At 38.7% G+C, this 13,658-nt stretch overlaps 1 protein-coding gene across 1 annotated transcript; it reads left to right on the top strand.

Moving 5' to 3' along the window:
• Nucleotides 1-857: 857 nt before the first annotated feature.
• On the top strand, nucleotides 858-1,805 carry LOC101670959 (olfactory receptor 2W3-like). Its single transcript, XM_004782326.1, has one exon. The coding sequence runs from the start codon at nucleotides 858-860 to the stop codon at nucleotides 1,803-1,805; it is 948 nt and encodes a 315-aa protein (XP_004782383.1).
• The last annotated feature ends 11,853 nt before the right edge of the window (nucleotides 1,806-13,658 follow it).

The following is a 13,658-nucleotide window of genomic DNA, read 5'->3' as shown; positions in this document are numbered from 1 at the left end:
CTCAAACCTGAGATTTTTGGGAGAAGTTTGGGAAAAATTGGACTTTCAAAGGAATTACTAAATGCCAATAGTTATCAAGCACTCCTAACCAGCTTCAGGAACATTCAGAAGATGTATTCACAGAGAAGGAGAGAAAATTAATTTATATTAGGATGATGTCCCAACTTTCTCCCTACAGTGAGGTGCAGTACAAATGGACACATTTTGCTTGTTCACATGTAGCCTTGTTCAGGGGATTTAAGACCTAAAGGAAAAATATACAAACTTTCTATCAAAGACAAAGCAAAATTATTTTCTTAAAATGTTGCAAGATATTTACATATTCTAAACATTTCTTCCATTTTTTAGGAAAATGTCTCCAGTATATTGCCAGTTTACTATTTTTTTATCTTATTAAATATATTTTATTTAGGGGTGCTTGATTGGTGCAATTAATTAAGAACCAATGTGGTTTTTGCTCAGGTCTTGATCTTGGGGTCTTGAGATTGAGCCTGGCTTCATGCTTAGTACAGAGTCTGCTTAAAACTCTTTTTCACTCTCTCTCCTGCCCCTCCCACCTGCTCTCTCTCTCTAAGATAAATATAAAATCTAAAACAAAAAAATTAATTTGCACCAAAAATTTTGTTCTTTTTAAAATAATATTCAGGTTTTATGTTTTGTTTTCAGTAGATTTCTATAACAAATTATAAAATTTTCCATCCAATTGGTCTCTATTTTTAAAGTTTTAAGCTATGTACACAGAAATACACATACATTGTTATTCAAAGTTTCAAATAGTGTTAGTATGACAGACATACAGAATGATTCGTGGCTGCAAATTACTTTTTTTTTTTCCCATGCTCCTGAAGACAGTAGAGATGGATTGGACCAATGAGAGCACCCAGGGAAATTTCATCCTTTTGGGGTTTTCTGACCGCCCCCATCTGGAGAGGATCCTCTTTGTGGTCATCTTGATTGCATATCTCCTGACCCTTGTGGGCAACACCACCATCATCCTGGTGTCCCGGTTGGACCCCAAACTCCACACTCCTATGTACTTCTTCCTCACCCACCTATCCTTCCTGGACCTCAGTTTCACCACCAGCTCCATCCCTCAGCTGCTCTATAACCTGAATGGGCATGACAAGACCATCAGCTACACAGGCTGTGCCATCCAGCTCTTCCTGTTTCTGGGCCTGGGTGGTGTAGAGTGCCTGCTCCTGGCGGTCATGGCGTATGACCGGTTTGTTGCAGTCTGCAAGCCCCTTCACTACATGGTGATCATGAATCCACAACTCTGCTTAGGCTTGGTGTCAATAGCCTGGGGCTGTGGAGTGGTCAACTCTTTGATCATGTCTCCAATGACTCTGTGGCTGCCCCGCTGTGGGTACTACAAAGTCGACCACTTCCTGTGTGAAATGCCTGCTCTGATCCGGATGGCCTGTGTCAATACAGCTGCTGTTGAAGGCATTGCCTTTATTTTGGCCGTGGGCATTGTTCTGTCACCCTTGGTGTTCATCCTGGTCTCCTATGGCTACATTGTGAGAGCTGTATTAATTATCCAGTCATCCTCAGGGAGGCACAAAGTCTTCAACACCTGTGGCTCCCATCTCACAGTGGTCTCCCTCTTTTATGGGAACATCATTTACATGTACATGCAACCAGGAACCAGCTCCTCCAAAGACCAAGGAAAGTTTCTCACTCTTTTCTACAACATTGTCACACCACTCCTGAATCCCCTAATCTACACACTCAGAAACAAAGAGGTGAAGGGGGCATTAAGAAGATTGGTTTTGGGAAATCTAGGTTTAAAGAAGAGAGTTTAATAAAACACAATGATAGCAATTACTCCTTGTTAAAATTCTACAAAACATGTGTATCCATTATCTTGCATGACTACTAGTTTCCAGAGTTTGGGCATATTTCATCACAGGGTTTATGACCCAACTTCAGTTTTCCTTTGTGCAAGTCCTGCAGGAGTACATAAATTATGATATCAAAAACAATAGTTCTCAAAAGAGTATTTATTAATCATTGCTGATACACAAATATCTAGATGTTTCACATACTGTGCTAAAAGTTAGGGACAGTGAATAGGGCCATGTTTTCTAGAAAGGAAAGAGAGAAAATAAAAATAAAATTTATTTTACCCAATCTTCCTGAAATATTTAACCATTAAAACATACGGAATAGGGACGCCTGAGTGGCTCAGTGGGTTAAGCCTCTGCCTTCAGATCAGGTCATGATCTCAGGGTCCTGGGATGGAGTCCCGCATCGGGCTCTCTGCTCGGAAGCAGGGAGCCTGCTTTCCCCTCTGTCTCTCTGCCTGCCTCTCTGCCTACTTGTCATCCCTCTCTCTCTCTGTCAAATAAAAAAAAAAAAAAAAAAACTTAAAAAACATACGGAATATTTTATACTAATTATTCACTTTTATAAATCTTGATAAGATCTGTCAGCATGGACAAGAATTTATATTCCACTTTCATTTTCTTACAACAAAACCCAACAAAAACAAAAACAACACTTCCATAGCAAAATGTGGCTCTTATTCCTTTTTATCTATTTATTTGTTCAATAGCAATTAGTGAATGACAAATCTCTTGCAGGCACTGTTCTGGATGCCGGGATTAAACTTCTGATCAAGAGTGACAAAGCCCCTGATTTTGTGAAATTTACCTATTAATGTGTATGTTGGTGACAATGAATAACAAAGAATAAAACTATCATTTAGTGATAAATGTAGATAAAATTTAAATATATATATGTGTGTGTGTGTACATATATATTTATATATTGACATATATTGATATTTTGGGAAGTAACCATGATGTTGGGAATGATGGATTCTCCTTGAAGGTCCTTTACCTGCACCCAGATGATGAAAAGGAAGACCTGCCAAAGTCACACCAGGAGAAGGATGTTAAATTTAAATTTTGTCAGGTAAGAGTAAGCTTGGCATGCTTTGATCAGCACGGGAGTTTTGACCTGCTCCGTTTCCGACCTGGGTGGGTTCAACCCTCCTTAGCCAACCTGGTGGTCCCACACTCCTGGGAGGTCACCATATTGATGCCAAACTTAATGCGGACACCTGATCCGCATAGCGCACTATAGCCCAGAACTCCTGGACTCAAGGGATCCTCCTGCCTCTAGCCTCCCGAGTAGCTGGGACTATAGGCATGTGCCACTGCGCCTGGCTTGGCATGCTTTGAGATCAGAAGAATGCCCATTTTGCATAGGGTGGGGTTCTAGAGAGATAATAATGAAGAGAGAATCAAAGAGGTAGAAAAGGCCAGAGCATGGAGAATCTCAATGTTACAGACTAAGAAGTTTACCTGCAGTACACGAAATTGTTGAGAAAGTAAATGATATGATTTTCAGTTTTCCAGGTCCACTCCATCGGTTCTGCAGGAAATGGATATTTTGGGACAAAAGCAAAAGCGAAAAGACTACTGCAGTAAACAAGACAACAGTAGCTAATGGTTTGCAATGAACATTATCAGTGGAAAAAGTAAGTTTACAATCCAATGTATTTTAGAGATCAAGTGAAGCGTATTTTCTAATGGAACTTGTGGACTGATAAATAGGAATTGAGAGACTTTTAATCTCAGGAAACAAACTGAGGGTTGCCGGGGGGAGGGGGATAGGGATAGGGTGGTTGGCTTATGGACATTGGGGAGGGTATATGATATGGTGAATGCTGTGAAATGTATAAGCCTGATGATTCACAGACCTGTACTCCTAGGGCAAATAATAATTATATGTTAATTAAAATAATTTTTTAAAAATAATGTAATTTGCAATTTTAATAAATAGGTGGTTTATTGTAACATTTTCTGGAATGGAAGTGACTGAAGTAAAAGCAGATATGCCATTGGGGTAGCAATTAAAATGTTCTGCTTTAGACAAATTATGTTTGAAATAAATAATAAATAGTCAAACAAGGGTATCAGTGTGGTGGTTATATAAAATTTCAGAAGCTCAGGTTAGAAAGGCAGGTTTGGAAATATTAATTGGAATATACCAGTTATGGATGTTATTTAAATGTCTCAGATTTTATTGTCCATTTGTGGGGTAGAAATAGACAAGGTAACTGAAGTAAACAAGTTAAAGGAACTAAATCCTAAAATGAATTAATGCTTAGAAATCAGGCTGAGGAGAAGAGACCAGCAAAACAGTATTGGGCAGAGTGGTCAATGGCAAAATTCCAAAAATGACTATTACTGGCAACTCCATCCTACACATGTCTGTAGGCCCCTCCATCCACAGATGAACCCTTCAATACGGTCTGGTCATGTGACTCACTTTGGTCAACAAAGTTTGGGAATTATATTCTTGTACCCATCCTGGGCCCAGTTCATGAGAGGCCTGGCTGCTACGTTTTTCCTTAGGATCTACATTCCATGTAAATTGAGCTCAGACCACACCACTGAATGCTGACAGGCAATATGAATAGATAGGTCCTGTTGGAATGAGCCAGCCATTCCAGTAGCCAGCACTGTGAATGAGGTCATCTGACTGAGCCAGACATCCAGAAAATACAGCTTTGTAAATGGTCTATACAGCAAGGACATAGAACAAAGATGAACCGTTCCTGCTAAGCCCTGTCAAGACTTCTGATGCATAAATGACAACAATAATAATGTAGTTTCCACTAGGTTTGAAGATGGTTTGGTTGGCAGAAATAAATAATGACCAGCAACTGAAAGGAAAATAAGTAGTGGGGTTTTGTTTGTTTCTTTGTTTTTGTTTTTGTTTTTTGAAACTAACTCTAAATGGGGTCATCAAATGTTTGGAATACTGCTAAAAAATCTTGAAAGAGAAAGCATGTAAGTGACCCAAAAAGAGATGTTGGTGATCTTGACAATGGTTTGAGAGGATCAGTTGAGTACGAAATCCCATTTGGAGTGTAGTGAAGAAAGAAAGAAAGATGAAAAAGTGAAAGTTTTGCTAGAATACTCTGTGGTACCGAGAACAAAACACTTAAGTGAGGCAATGCCTCATGGAATGATTTTATTCATTTAAAAATAGGATATACTAAATGGTTTTATAAATTGAAGTGAATATGTAAATACAGAAGAAGGATATATAGATTCCAGAAGGTGTACTTAGTATGAGAATAGGTCTTTAAAAAATGGCAAATCTTGGTGAATTCAAGGCTTTCAATAAGAACCAGTACATTTCAGTTTTTATAGGGTAGAATATAGTGTATATATAAACAGAAGCAAGAGTATGTATTATTTATGGAGATAATGTGCAGAGTTATTCACTCTTTTTCCTCATTACAAGTTGAAGCATAGTGAGAGGTTGAATGATGGCAGGGAATGTAAGTTGATAGAGGAGTGGAAAGAAGGTAAAATGTAGTTTTGAACTGGAAAATTGAAATAGTGTTGTAGACATAACCTAAAACGTCTTGCTATGCTTTCTTGTTGTCATTTTTGGAAAAGCACTTTAAATAAAACAAAGTAGGGGTGCCTGGGTACCTCTGTCATTAAGTGTCTGCCTTTGGTTCATGTTATGATCCCAGGGCCCTGGGATCAAGCCCCATATCAGGCTCCCTGGTCAGCGTGAAGCCTGTTTCTCCTACTTATACTCCTCCTGTTTGTATTCCCTCTCTCACTGTCTCTCTCCCTGCCAAATAAATAAATAAAATCTTTTTAAAAAATTTTAAGTTTAAAAAAATAAACCTGGTGATTCACAGACCTGTACCCCTGGGGATAAAAATATATGTTTATAAAAAATAAATAAATAATTAATTAATTTAAAAAAAAATAAAATAAAACAAATTAGCACAATTTGAAAATTATTGTACAAAGGTATGAAGGTTTTCAAATACTGGTGAACTATTATTAGCAGACCGTGGAGTTCTTCCATATGTGAAGGTGACTCTTGTAGGCAGCATGTAGGTGGGTCTTTTTTTTCCCTTTATCCAGTCCAGTACCCTATGGCTTTTGATTGGAACATTTATGTCATTTATACTTAAAGTAATTATTGATAAATATGTAGTTATTTTCATTTGGCGATATGTTTTTTGGTTGTTTTTGTAGTTCTATCCTTTCTTCTTTTGTTCTCTTTCCTTGTTGTGATTGATGAGTTTCTTCACATTATGTTAGTGTTTCTTTCTTTGTTGTGTGTGTGGTTTTTTTGTTGTTGTTGTTACCATGAGGTTGATTTTCAACATCTTATGTGTATAGCAGTCTATATTAATTTTGCCAGTCCTTCAACATAAAATATCTTCCTAAAAAGCACTCTCTTGCACTTTCTCTTACATTTTAATGTATCAGCTGATATAGTTTACAACTTTTTTTATTCATAGTTCTCTTACACCAAATTATGACCATTACTTTTCTACTTGAAATCACCTTAATATTTCTTATATTGCTCATCTAGTGATAAACTCCTTTAATTTTTGTATCTCTAGGAAACATTATCTCTACTTCAATTCTGGATGATAATCTTGCCATGTAGAATATTTTTGGTTGTAGTTTTTCTTTTTCTTCCTTTCAACATTTTGAATACATCATGCCCCTCTCTTCTGGTCTGAAAAGTTTCTAATACCAGCTGATAAATAAATAGTTTCTACAAGACTACCAGCTAACTTTTTAGCTGGTAGTCTCATAGAGTTTCCCCTACATATAGCTTTGTGCGTCTGTCTTGCTACTTTTAACATTTTCTTTTTGCCTTTAACTTCTGTCATTTTAGTTATTGTCAAGAGTGTCAGGTATGGACCCCCTTGGGTTCATTCTATTTGAAACTCTCTGTGTGCTTTTTGAATCAGAACATCTATTTTCTTTCCTAGATTAGGAATTTTTTTAGCTATTATTTCTTCATTTATGTTTTGTGCCCTTTGTTTTCTTCTTCTTGTTCTGGGGTCCCTATATTGTAAACGTTTGTTGGTTTGATGTTGTCCAAAAGATCCTTTAACTTACCCTTATTATTTTTTCTGTATTCCTTTCAATTTTTGCTATGCAGCTTCTGTGCTTTCATTACCCTGTGCTCCAAATTGCTGATATGTTCTTCTGTATCTTCTACTCTATTGTTGATTCCTTGTAGAGTACTTTTATTTAGTTATTGTATGTGTCAACTCTGATTTTTCCTTTTACATATGTAAATATATGTGGTATGTAATTATATTACAATATTTTACTGAAGTTCTCACTGAGTCCTTCTACTCTTCTATCTAGCTCGCCTTCATGAACACCTTCATGATTATTACTTTAAATTTTTTTCAAACATTTTGCTTATTTCTGTTGAATTTAGTTCTTTTCCTGAGGTTTGTCTTGTTCTTTCTTTGGAGCACTTACTTGCTTTTTCTAAACTTGAAAGAATGATCTTATGTATGTTCATTCCCAGTGTAGACTCTGTGTGTTGGTGACTCTTGCAGTCTGGCTGGAGCTGGGGCTGGTATTGGCTGGGGGTCCTGGGGTTCTCCACATAGTGTCTACTCTGGCAGGATAGCTAAGGCTATACAGGGTGCAAGCCAGAGTGCCCCAAGTCTCCATATTCAGGGGACACCTTGTCAGAATAGTGGAATCTGAAGAGGATGCTATCTATGTTTTCTCAGGGATTTTTGTGTGCACAGGGTTCCCTGGCACTGTGGCTGGAGTTGAGATGGGTTGCAGACCAGAAGGCCGAAAGTCTTTCAGCATAGCAGGCATCATGGGAGGACAGCTAAAGCTTAAATGGGGGCAGGTCAGAGATTCTGGCACTCTATTAAGCATGGCACTATAAGCATATGTCAGGACATATGAAGCTGATGGTGGGTGCCACACAGGGAATCCTGTGGCTCTCCAGAAAACTGCCACTGTTTCAGAACAGCTAAAGGTGAAGTCAGTACAGGCCGGTATGTCCTGGAGTTCCATGCAGTGAGGTACCGTGGCTTAACAGCTGAAGCTCAAATGGGTATGAGTTGGGTTATGCTGGGTGTTCTGTGCAGGAGATGCCCTAATGGGGCAGCTAGAGCTGAGGGAGGCGATGTGCAAGCTGGGAGGTCCCTTGGTTGTCTTCACAGAAAGTGAACTGGCAGAATAGCTGAAACTAAAGTGGGTACAAACAGGGGGGAGCTATATACAGTAAGGCACGTTGGCAGGAGTGCTGAAGTAGATATAAACCTGAGCGTTATAAGACTTTGCACAAAGGGTGCCCTAGAGTTTGTCTGGAGCTGAGATGCGGTATAGGCTGGAAGGTTCTGGGGCACCCCTATTCAGTGGGTACCCTGCCAAGAAAGCTAAATTTAATGTGGGCATGGATTGGTGTAGTCCCCAGGCTCTCCATGCAGTGTGTGCCCTCAAAGGACAGCTGAAGATGAGTTGTCATCTTCAAAAAGACAAACCTGGGTGTGTCCAGGTGCTCAGGGCAGAAGTGCCTTGGCTGGGTGACTGGAGTCAATGTAGGCACAAGCCAGGGGTTCACAGGTCACTATGCACAGGAGCACACAAGAAAAGTGGCTGGGTTTGAAGTAGACATCATCCAGACATTCCAGAGGGCTCTGTGCTAAGGGTGCCCTAGCAAGCCATCTGAAGCCAAAGGTGGTATGAGCCTAGAGGGTTCTGGGCCTTCTGTCCACTTTTGTCACTTTGACACAAAGGCTAGAATTATAATTTATGTTAACCAGGATGTCCCATTGTGCACTACCCTGTGGCCACCTCAGTGTGATGGCTGGAGCTGATATAGGCAAGGCTGCTGGGCTCACTGAGGTGCAGGTCAGTCGGGATGTCCCAACTGTGCACTGGTCTGCACTTTCAAAGTGAGGGAAGTATGTCAACTTTGTCTCCAGCAGCTGCCTCACCTTTTGGGAGTGTTCTAGGTCTGGCTCTTTATGGGTTAATTGTTTTTTACAGCCTGAGCTCTTTCATTGTGCCCCAGTGCTGGTGTAAACTATCAGATACAGGACTTGTGGAAGTAGCAACCTGGCTATGGGGTCCAGACCCTGCTCTGGTCGGCACTTTCAAGGTGGAGGGGGAACATAAACTGTCTCACTCTCCATTCACTCTGACCCAGAGAGGGTTCCAATAATCCCTTTGCCATTTGGAGGAGTTCTAGGGCTGGCTGTTTTATTCACTAGTTGCTTTTTTCAACTGGGGGTACTTTTCTGTGCCAAAAGAAAGTTAAATCTGATCCTATTTCCTAAGGAGTATCCCTCCCCACTGAAGTTCAAAGCGTCAGGGGTGGATGTTCATTCGCTACTGTGTCTCTCTCTTGCTATTCATCCTTATTTAGTGTTCATTCCTTTGGCCGGTACTTTGTTGTGCAGAAGTTGATCAGTCAGTCTTCAGTTTTTCAGGAGAATTGCTCTAAAATAGGTGTAACTTGGTGTGTTTTGTGGAGGATATGAGTTCAGGGTCTTCTTATGTCACCATCTTGTACCAGAACTCTCCTCTAGTGTTTTTGTTGTTGTTGTTGTTTTTAACTTCAGTTGTTGAATTTTTCATCTCTGACACTTCTGTTTTGATATTTTCTATGTCTTTGTTGAAGTTCTCATTGAGCACATTCACTTTTTTCCTCTAGGTCCAGTGAGTATCTTAATGACCATTACTTTGAATTCCTTATCAGGCATGTTGCTTACCTTCATTTCATTTAACTCTTTTGCTGTGATTTTGTCTGTTCTTTCATCTGGGAGATATTCCTCTGCCTTTTCATTTTATCTATATCTCTGTGTCTGTTTCTATGTTTTAGGAAGTTTTGTTACCCCTCTTTGTCTTGAAATTAGTGGCATTGTGTATGAGGGTTCCTATGATTCTCTGTAGCACAATGCACCTCGTGACAAGGAACCAGGTGCACAGGTTTTGTCTCCTGTGTGTTCTGTGTATGCTCTGTTGTTCTGGTTAAATCACATTTTGCCTCCCTTTGCTTGTTGTGGGTACACTGGGTGGGGTTTGTTTCTTGCACTGTTAAGTTGCCTATGTAGAGGGCTCATAGATGGGTAGGGTTAGCTGTCAGACTACAAGTCTGCAGTCAGTCTCTCTGCTCCAGGTATGGAAGACCTGTTGGTCAAGGGAAAAGCTTGCCCTGTTGAAACTGCTTGTGTGCTTTTGTGTGGGATTATCTCCACTCTTCCCAGGGCAGGGGTCACTTGGGAGTGGTGGTGGTCCCTGCTAGGGCTACTTTCAGGGTGGAAAGGTGGGAGCTGTTTTGGAGAGATGCCTGTCAAGACAGGCAGATTGGATCTGGTGAGTCTGCAGGAAAACATGAGTTTGGGAAACATGGTATTATTAAGGTGGGTGGAGAGTGTTAGCTTTGATTCCCATTAAGTATCTGGCTATCTAATCTGGTAGAGAGGAAGAGAAATGGTATCCATCAGTACTTTTGCTCTTAGAGAAGTCTGCTGTATATTCTTACCTCTCCAGTGCATATTCTGAGACTAGCAAATAGATCTACACCTACACACCAGATGCTTTTCAAATGGTTACTTCTGTGCTGTATCTCAAGCAGGGTTATTTATCGATCTGGATCTTTAAGGATGGGAACTCAGTTTCATATCTCACTTTGCTCTCACACAGTTAAGCCCTCTTGATGCTTAAAGTGTTCAGGGTTAGACTCTGCTGATTTTCTTAGCTCTTGATTTAAGCCCCATTGATTTTCAAAGCTTGATGTTATGGGGACTCATCTCCCAGGACAGGTATCCTGTGCCTAAGATGCCTGGAATGGGGTCTAAATTGTTCACTTCTACTCACTTGTGGTGTCCTTCCTGTTCCTTCTTAATTTTGCCAAGGAGAGATTCATTCCCAATGTCTCTGCCCCTTCCACCCTTTAGGATGTGGCCTCGTCTCTAGTGTTAACTGTGGAAGTTCTGTTCTGTCAGTCTTCTGGAGTTTTCAGTTACTTTTACAGATGTAGCTGCTACTCAGTGTACCTGTGGCCCAAGGTGACCTGAGAATCCTCCTGCTTTACCATCTTCCTCCTGTTTTCACCCTTTATTTCTTCTTTATTTCCAAATTTCTCTGGCTGTAACTTCTTATATTGTATCATTAGACATGTTGGAAGGGGTCATCTTTGTCTTTTTCCCAAACACGGAAAATCTTACATTTTTATACCACTGAGTGTAATGTAAGTTGTGGTATTCTGATATACGACCTTTATTATGAGGTAGTAAGTTTTTATTTCTAGTTTATTTTAGTATTTTTATAATGAAAGTCTTTGATCATTTGGGGTTTCTTTCCTGCATTAGTTGAGATAACTATTTTTTATTCCTTCATTCTGTCAGTGTAGTATAGTACACTATTGATTATTGTACAGTGAATTATCCTCAAATCATAAGAATAAATAATATTTTCATGTTGTATGATAACTTTAGTAAGTTGCTATATTAGTTTCTTAGTAGTTTCATGATAATTTGTGTATTTGTATTCAACAAATATGTTGTTACTTAGGATTTTATTCTTTGAGTACTTTTCCTTGGATTTTGTATTAGGTAAATGTTACCCTCACAGAATGAAAAAGAAAGTGTTTCCTCTCCTTGAGCTTTTATGAAGAGCTTCAAAAGATTATTGTTCATGTAGTTTTATATATTTACAAAAATATCCTAGTAAAGACATTTGATTCTGAACTGCGTTTTGTTGGGATGTTGTGATTAAAGTTCGATATTCTGTTGTTGTATTAGTCTTCTTTAATTAATTATTATTTTTACTTTTATTTTTTAATTAAATTATTTATTTTCAGAAAAACAGTATTCATTATTTTTTCACCACACTCAGTGCTCCATGCAATCTGTGCCCTATATAATACCCACCACCTGTTACCCCAACCTCCCACCCCCCACTTCAAACCCCTCAGTTGTTTTTCAGAGTCCATAGTCTCTCATGATTTACCACCCCTTCCAATAGTCTTCTTTAATTTAAATTCTATTTTGTCTGATATTGGTATAGTCATCTTAATTCTCTTTAGAATATTGTGGGCATATTGATTTTTTCCTTCAAATTGTTTGTGTACTTGGATCTATAGTGAGTGTTACCTAGACACTATTTAGTTGGATCTTCTGTTTAAAACATTTGGCAATATATGCTTTTTGATTACACAATTAAACCAGTATTTAAAAAAATATTTTCTGTTATCACACAGTGTACATATGGTATAATACTAATTTAATACTAATATTTATTACTAATTTAATACTAATACTAATTACTAATACTAATTTGTAAAATGCAATGATTCAACACTTACATACAACATGCTTATCACAAAAAAATGTACCCCTTAATCCCGATCACCTATTTAACCCACCCACCCCCAAACTCTCCTCTGGTAAACATCAATTTGTTCTCTGTAGTGAAGAGTCTGTTTCTTGGTTTGCCTCTCATTTTTTCCCTTTATTCATTTATTTTGCTTCCTAAATTCCACATATGAGTGAAATCCTATAGCACTTGTCTTTCTTCAACTGACTTTTATCAGTTAGCATAATTCTCTCTAGCTCCATTTATGTCATTGCAAATGACAAGATTTCATTTGTTCTTAAATCTGAGTAATGTTTCATCGTACACACACGTCTGCGTGCGCGTGCGCGCGCACACACACACACACACACACACATACATTTTCTTTATCCATTCATCAGTCGATAGACACTAGGGCTGTTTCCATAATTCATTGTAGATGATGTTGCCATAAACATCAGGGTGCATGTATCCCTTTGAATGAGTATTTTTGCAGTATTTTGGTAAACACCTAGTAGTGGAATTCCTGGATAAGAGATAGCTCTATTTTTAACTTTTTGAGGAAATTCTATATTGTATTCACAGTGGCTGCAGTAGTTCATATTCCCACCAACAGGGTAAAGAGTTAACTACTCTCCCCATCTTTGCCAACACCTGTTTTTTCTTAGGTTGTTTTGTTTTGTTTTTGCCATCTGACAGGTATAGGGTGTTATCTCAATATAGTTTTTGTTTGTTTGTTTTTTTAATATTTTTATTTATTTATTTGACAGAGAAAGAGAGAGAGAGAGAACTCAAGCAGGGGGAACAGCAGGCAGAGGGAGAGGGAGCAGAAGGCTCCCTACAGAGCAGGGAGTCCAATGTGGGGCTCAATCTCAGGACCCTGGGATCATGACCTGAGCCAAAGGCAGAGGCTTAACACACTGAGCCACCAAGATGCCCCTCAATATAGTTTTAATTTACATTTCCCTGGTGATAAGTGATAGCATTTTTTCATGTGTCTGCTGACCATGTGTATGCTCTCTTTTGAGAAATGTCTGTTCATGTCTTCTGCCCATGTTTAATTAGGTTACTCATTTTTGGAGCATGGAGCATTAGAAGATTTTTATATATTATGGAAGATAATGCTTTATCAGACATCCTTTGCAAATATCTTGTGTGATTCCACAGGTTGCTGTTTGGTTTTGTTAACTGTTTCCTTCACTGTGTAATCACGGTTTACTTTTAATGAAGTCCCAATAGTTTATTTTTGCATCCCTTGCTTCAGGAGATAAATCTAGAAAAATGTTGCCTACAATTGAATTCAAAGAAGTTACTGCCTGCGTTCTCCTTTAAGATATTTATGGTTTCATATCTCAAACTGAGGTCTTTAATCCGTTTTTTATTTATTTTTGTGTATGGTGTAAGAATAAAATCTTTCTATTACATGTCGCTATCCAGTTCTCCCAATACAATTTGTTGAAGAGACTTATCTTTTTCCCACTGGTTATTCTTTCCTGTTTTGTCAAAGACTAGCTAAGCATATAGCTGTGG

This window comes from Mustela putorius, unplaced genomic scaffold, assembly GCF_011764305.1.
Source record: "Mustela putorius furo isolate JIRA1106 unplaced genomic scaffold, ASM1176430v1.1 tig00001009_pilon_pilon_pilon, whole genome shotgun sequence".
Classification (NCBI taxonomy): domain Eukaryota; kingdom Metazoa; phylum Chordata; class Mammalia; order Carnivora; family Mustelidae; genus Mustela; species Mustela putorius.
This window is presented reverse-complemented; position numbering and strand designations above follow the sequence as displayed.

What these genes read in the sequence shown, in the direction of transcription:
- LOC101670959 (XM_004782326.1), top strand. Translation starts at nt 858, where the DNA reads ATGGATTGGACCAATGAGAGCACCCAGGGAAATTTCATCCTTTTGGGG.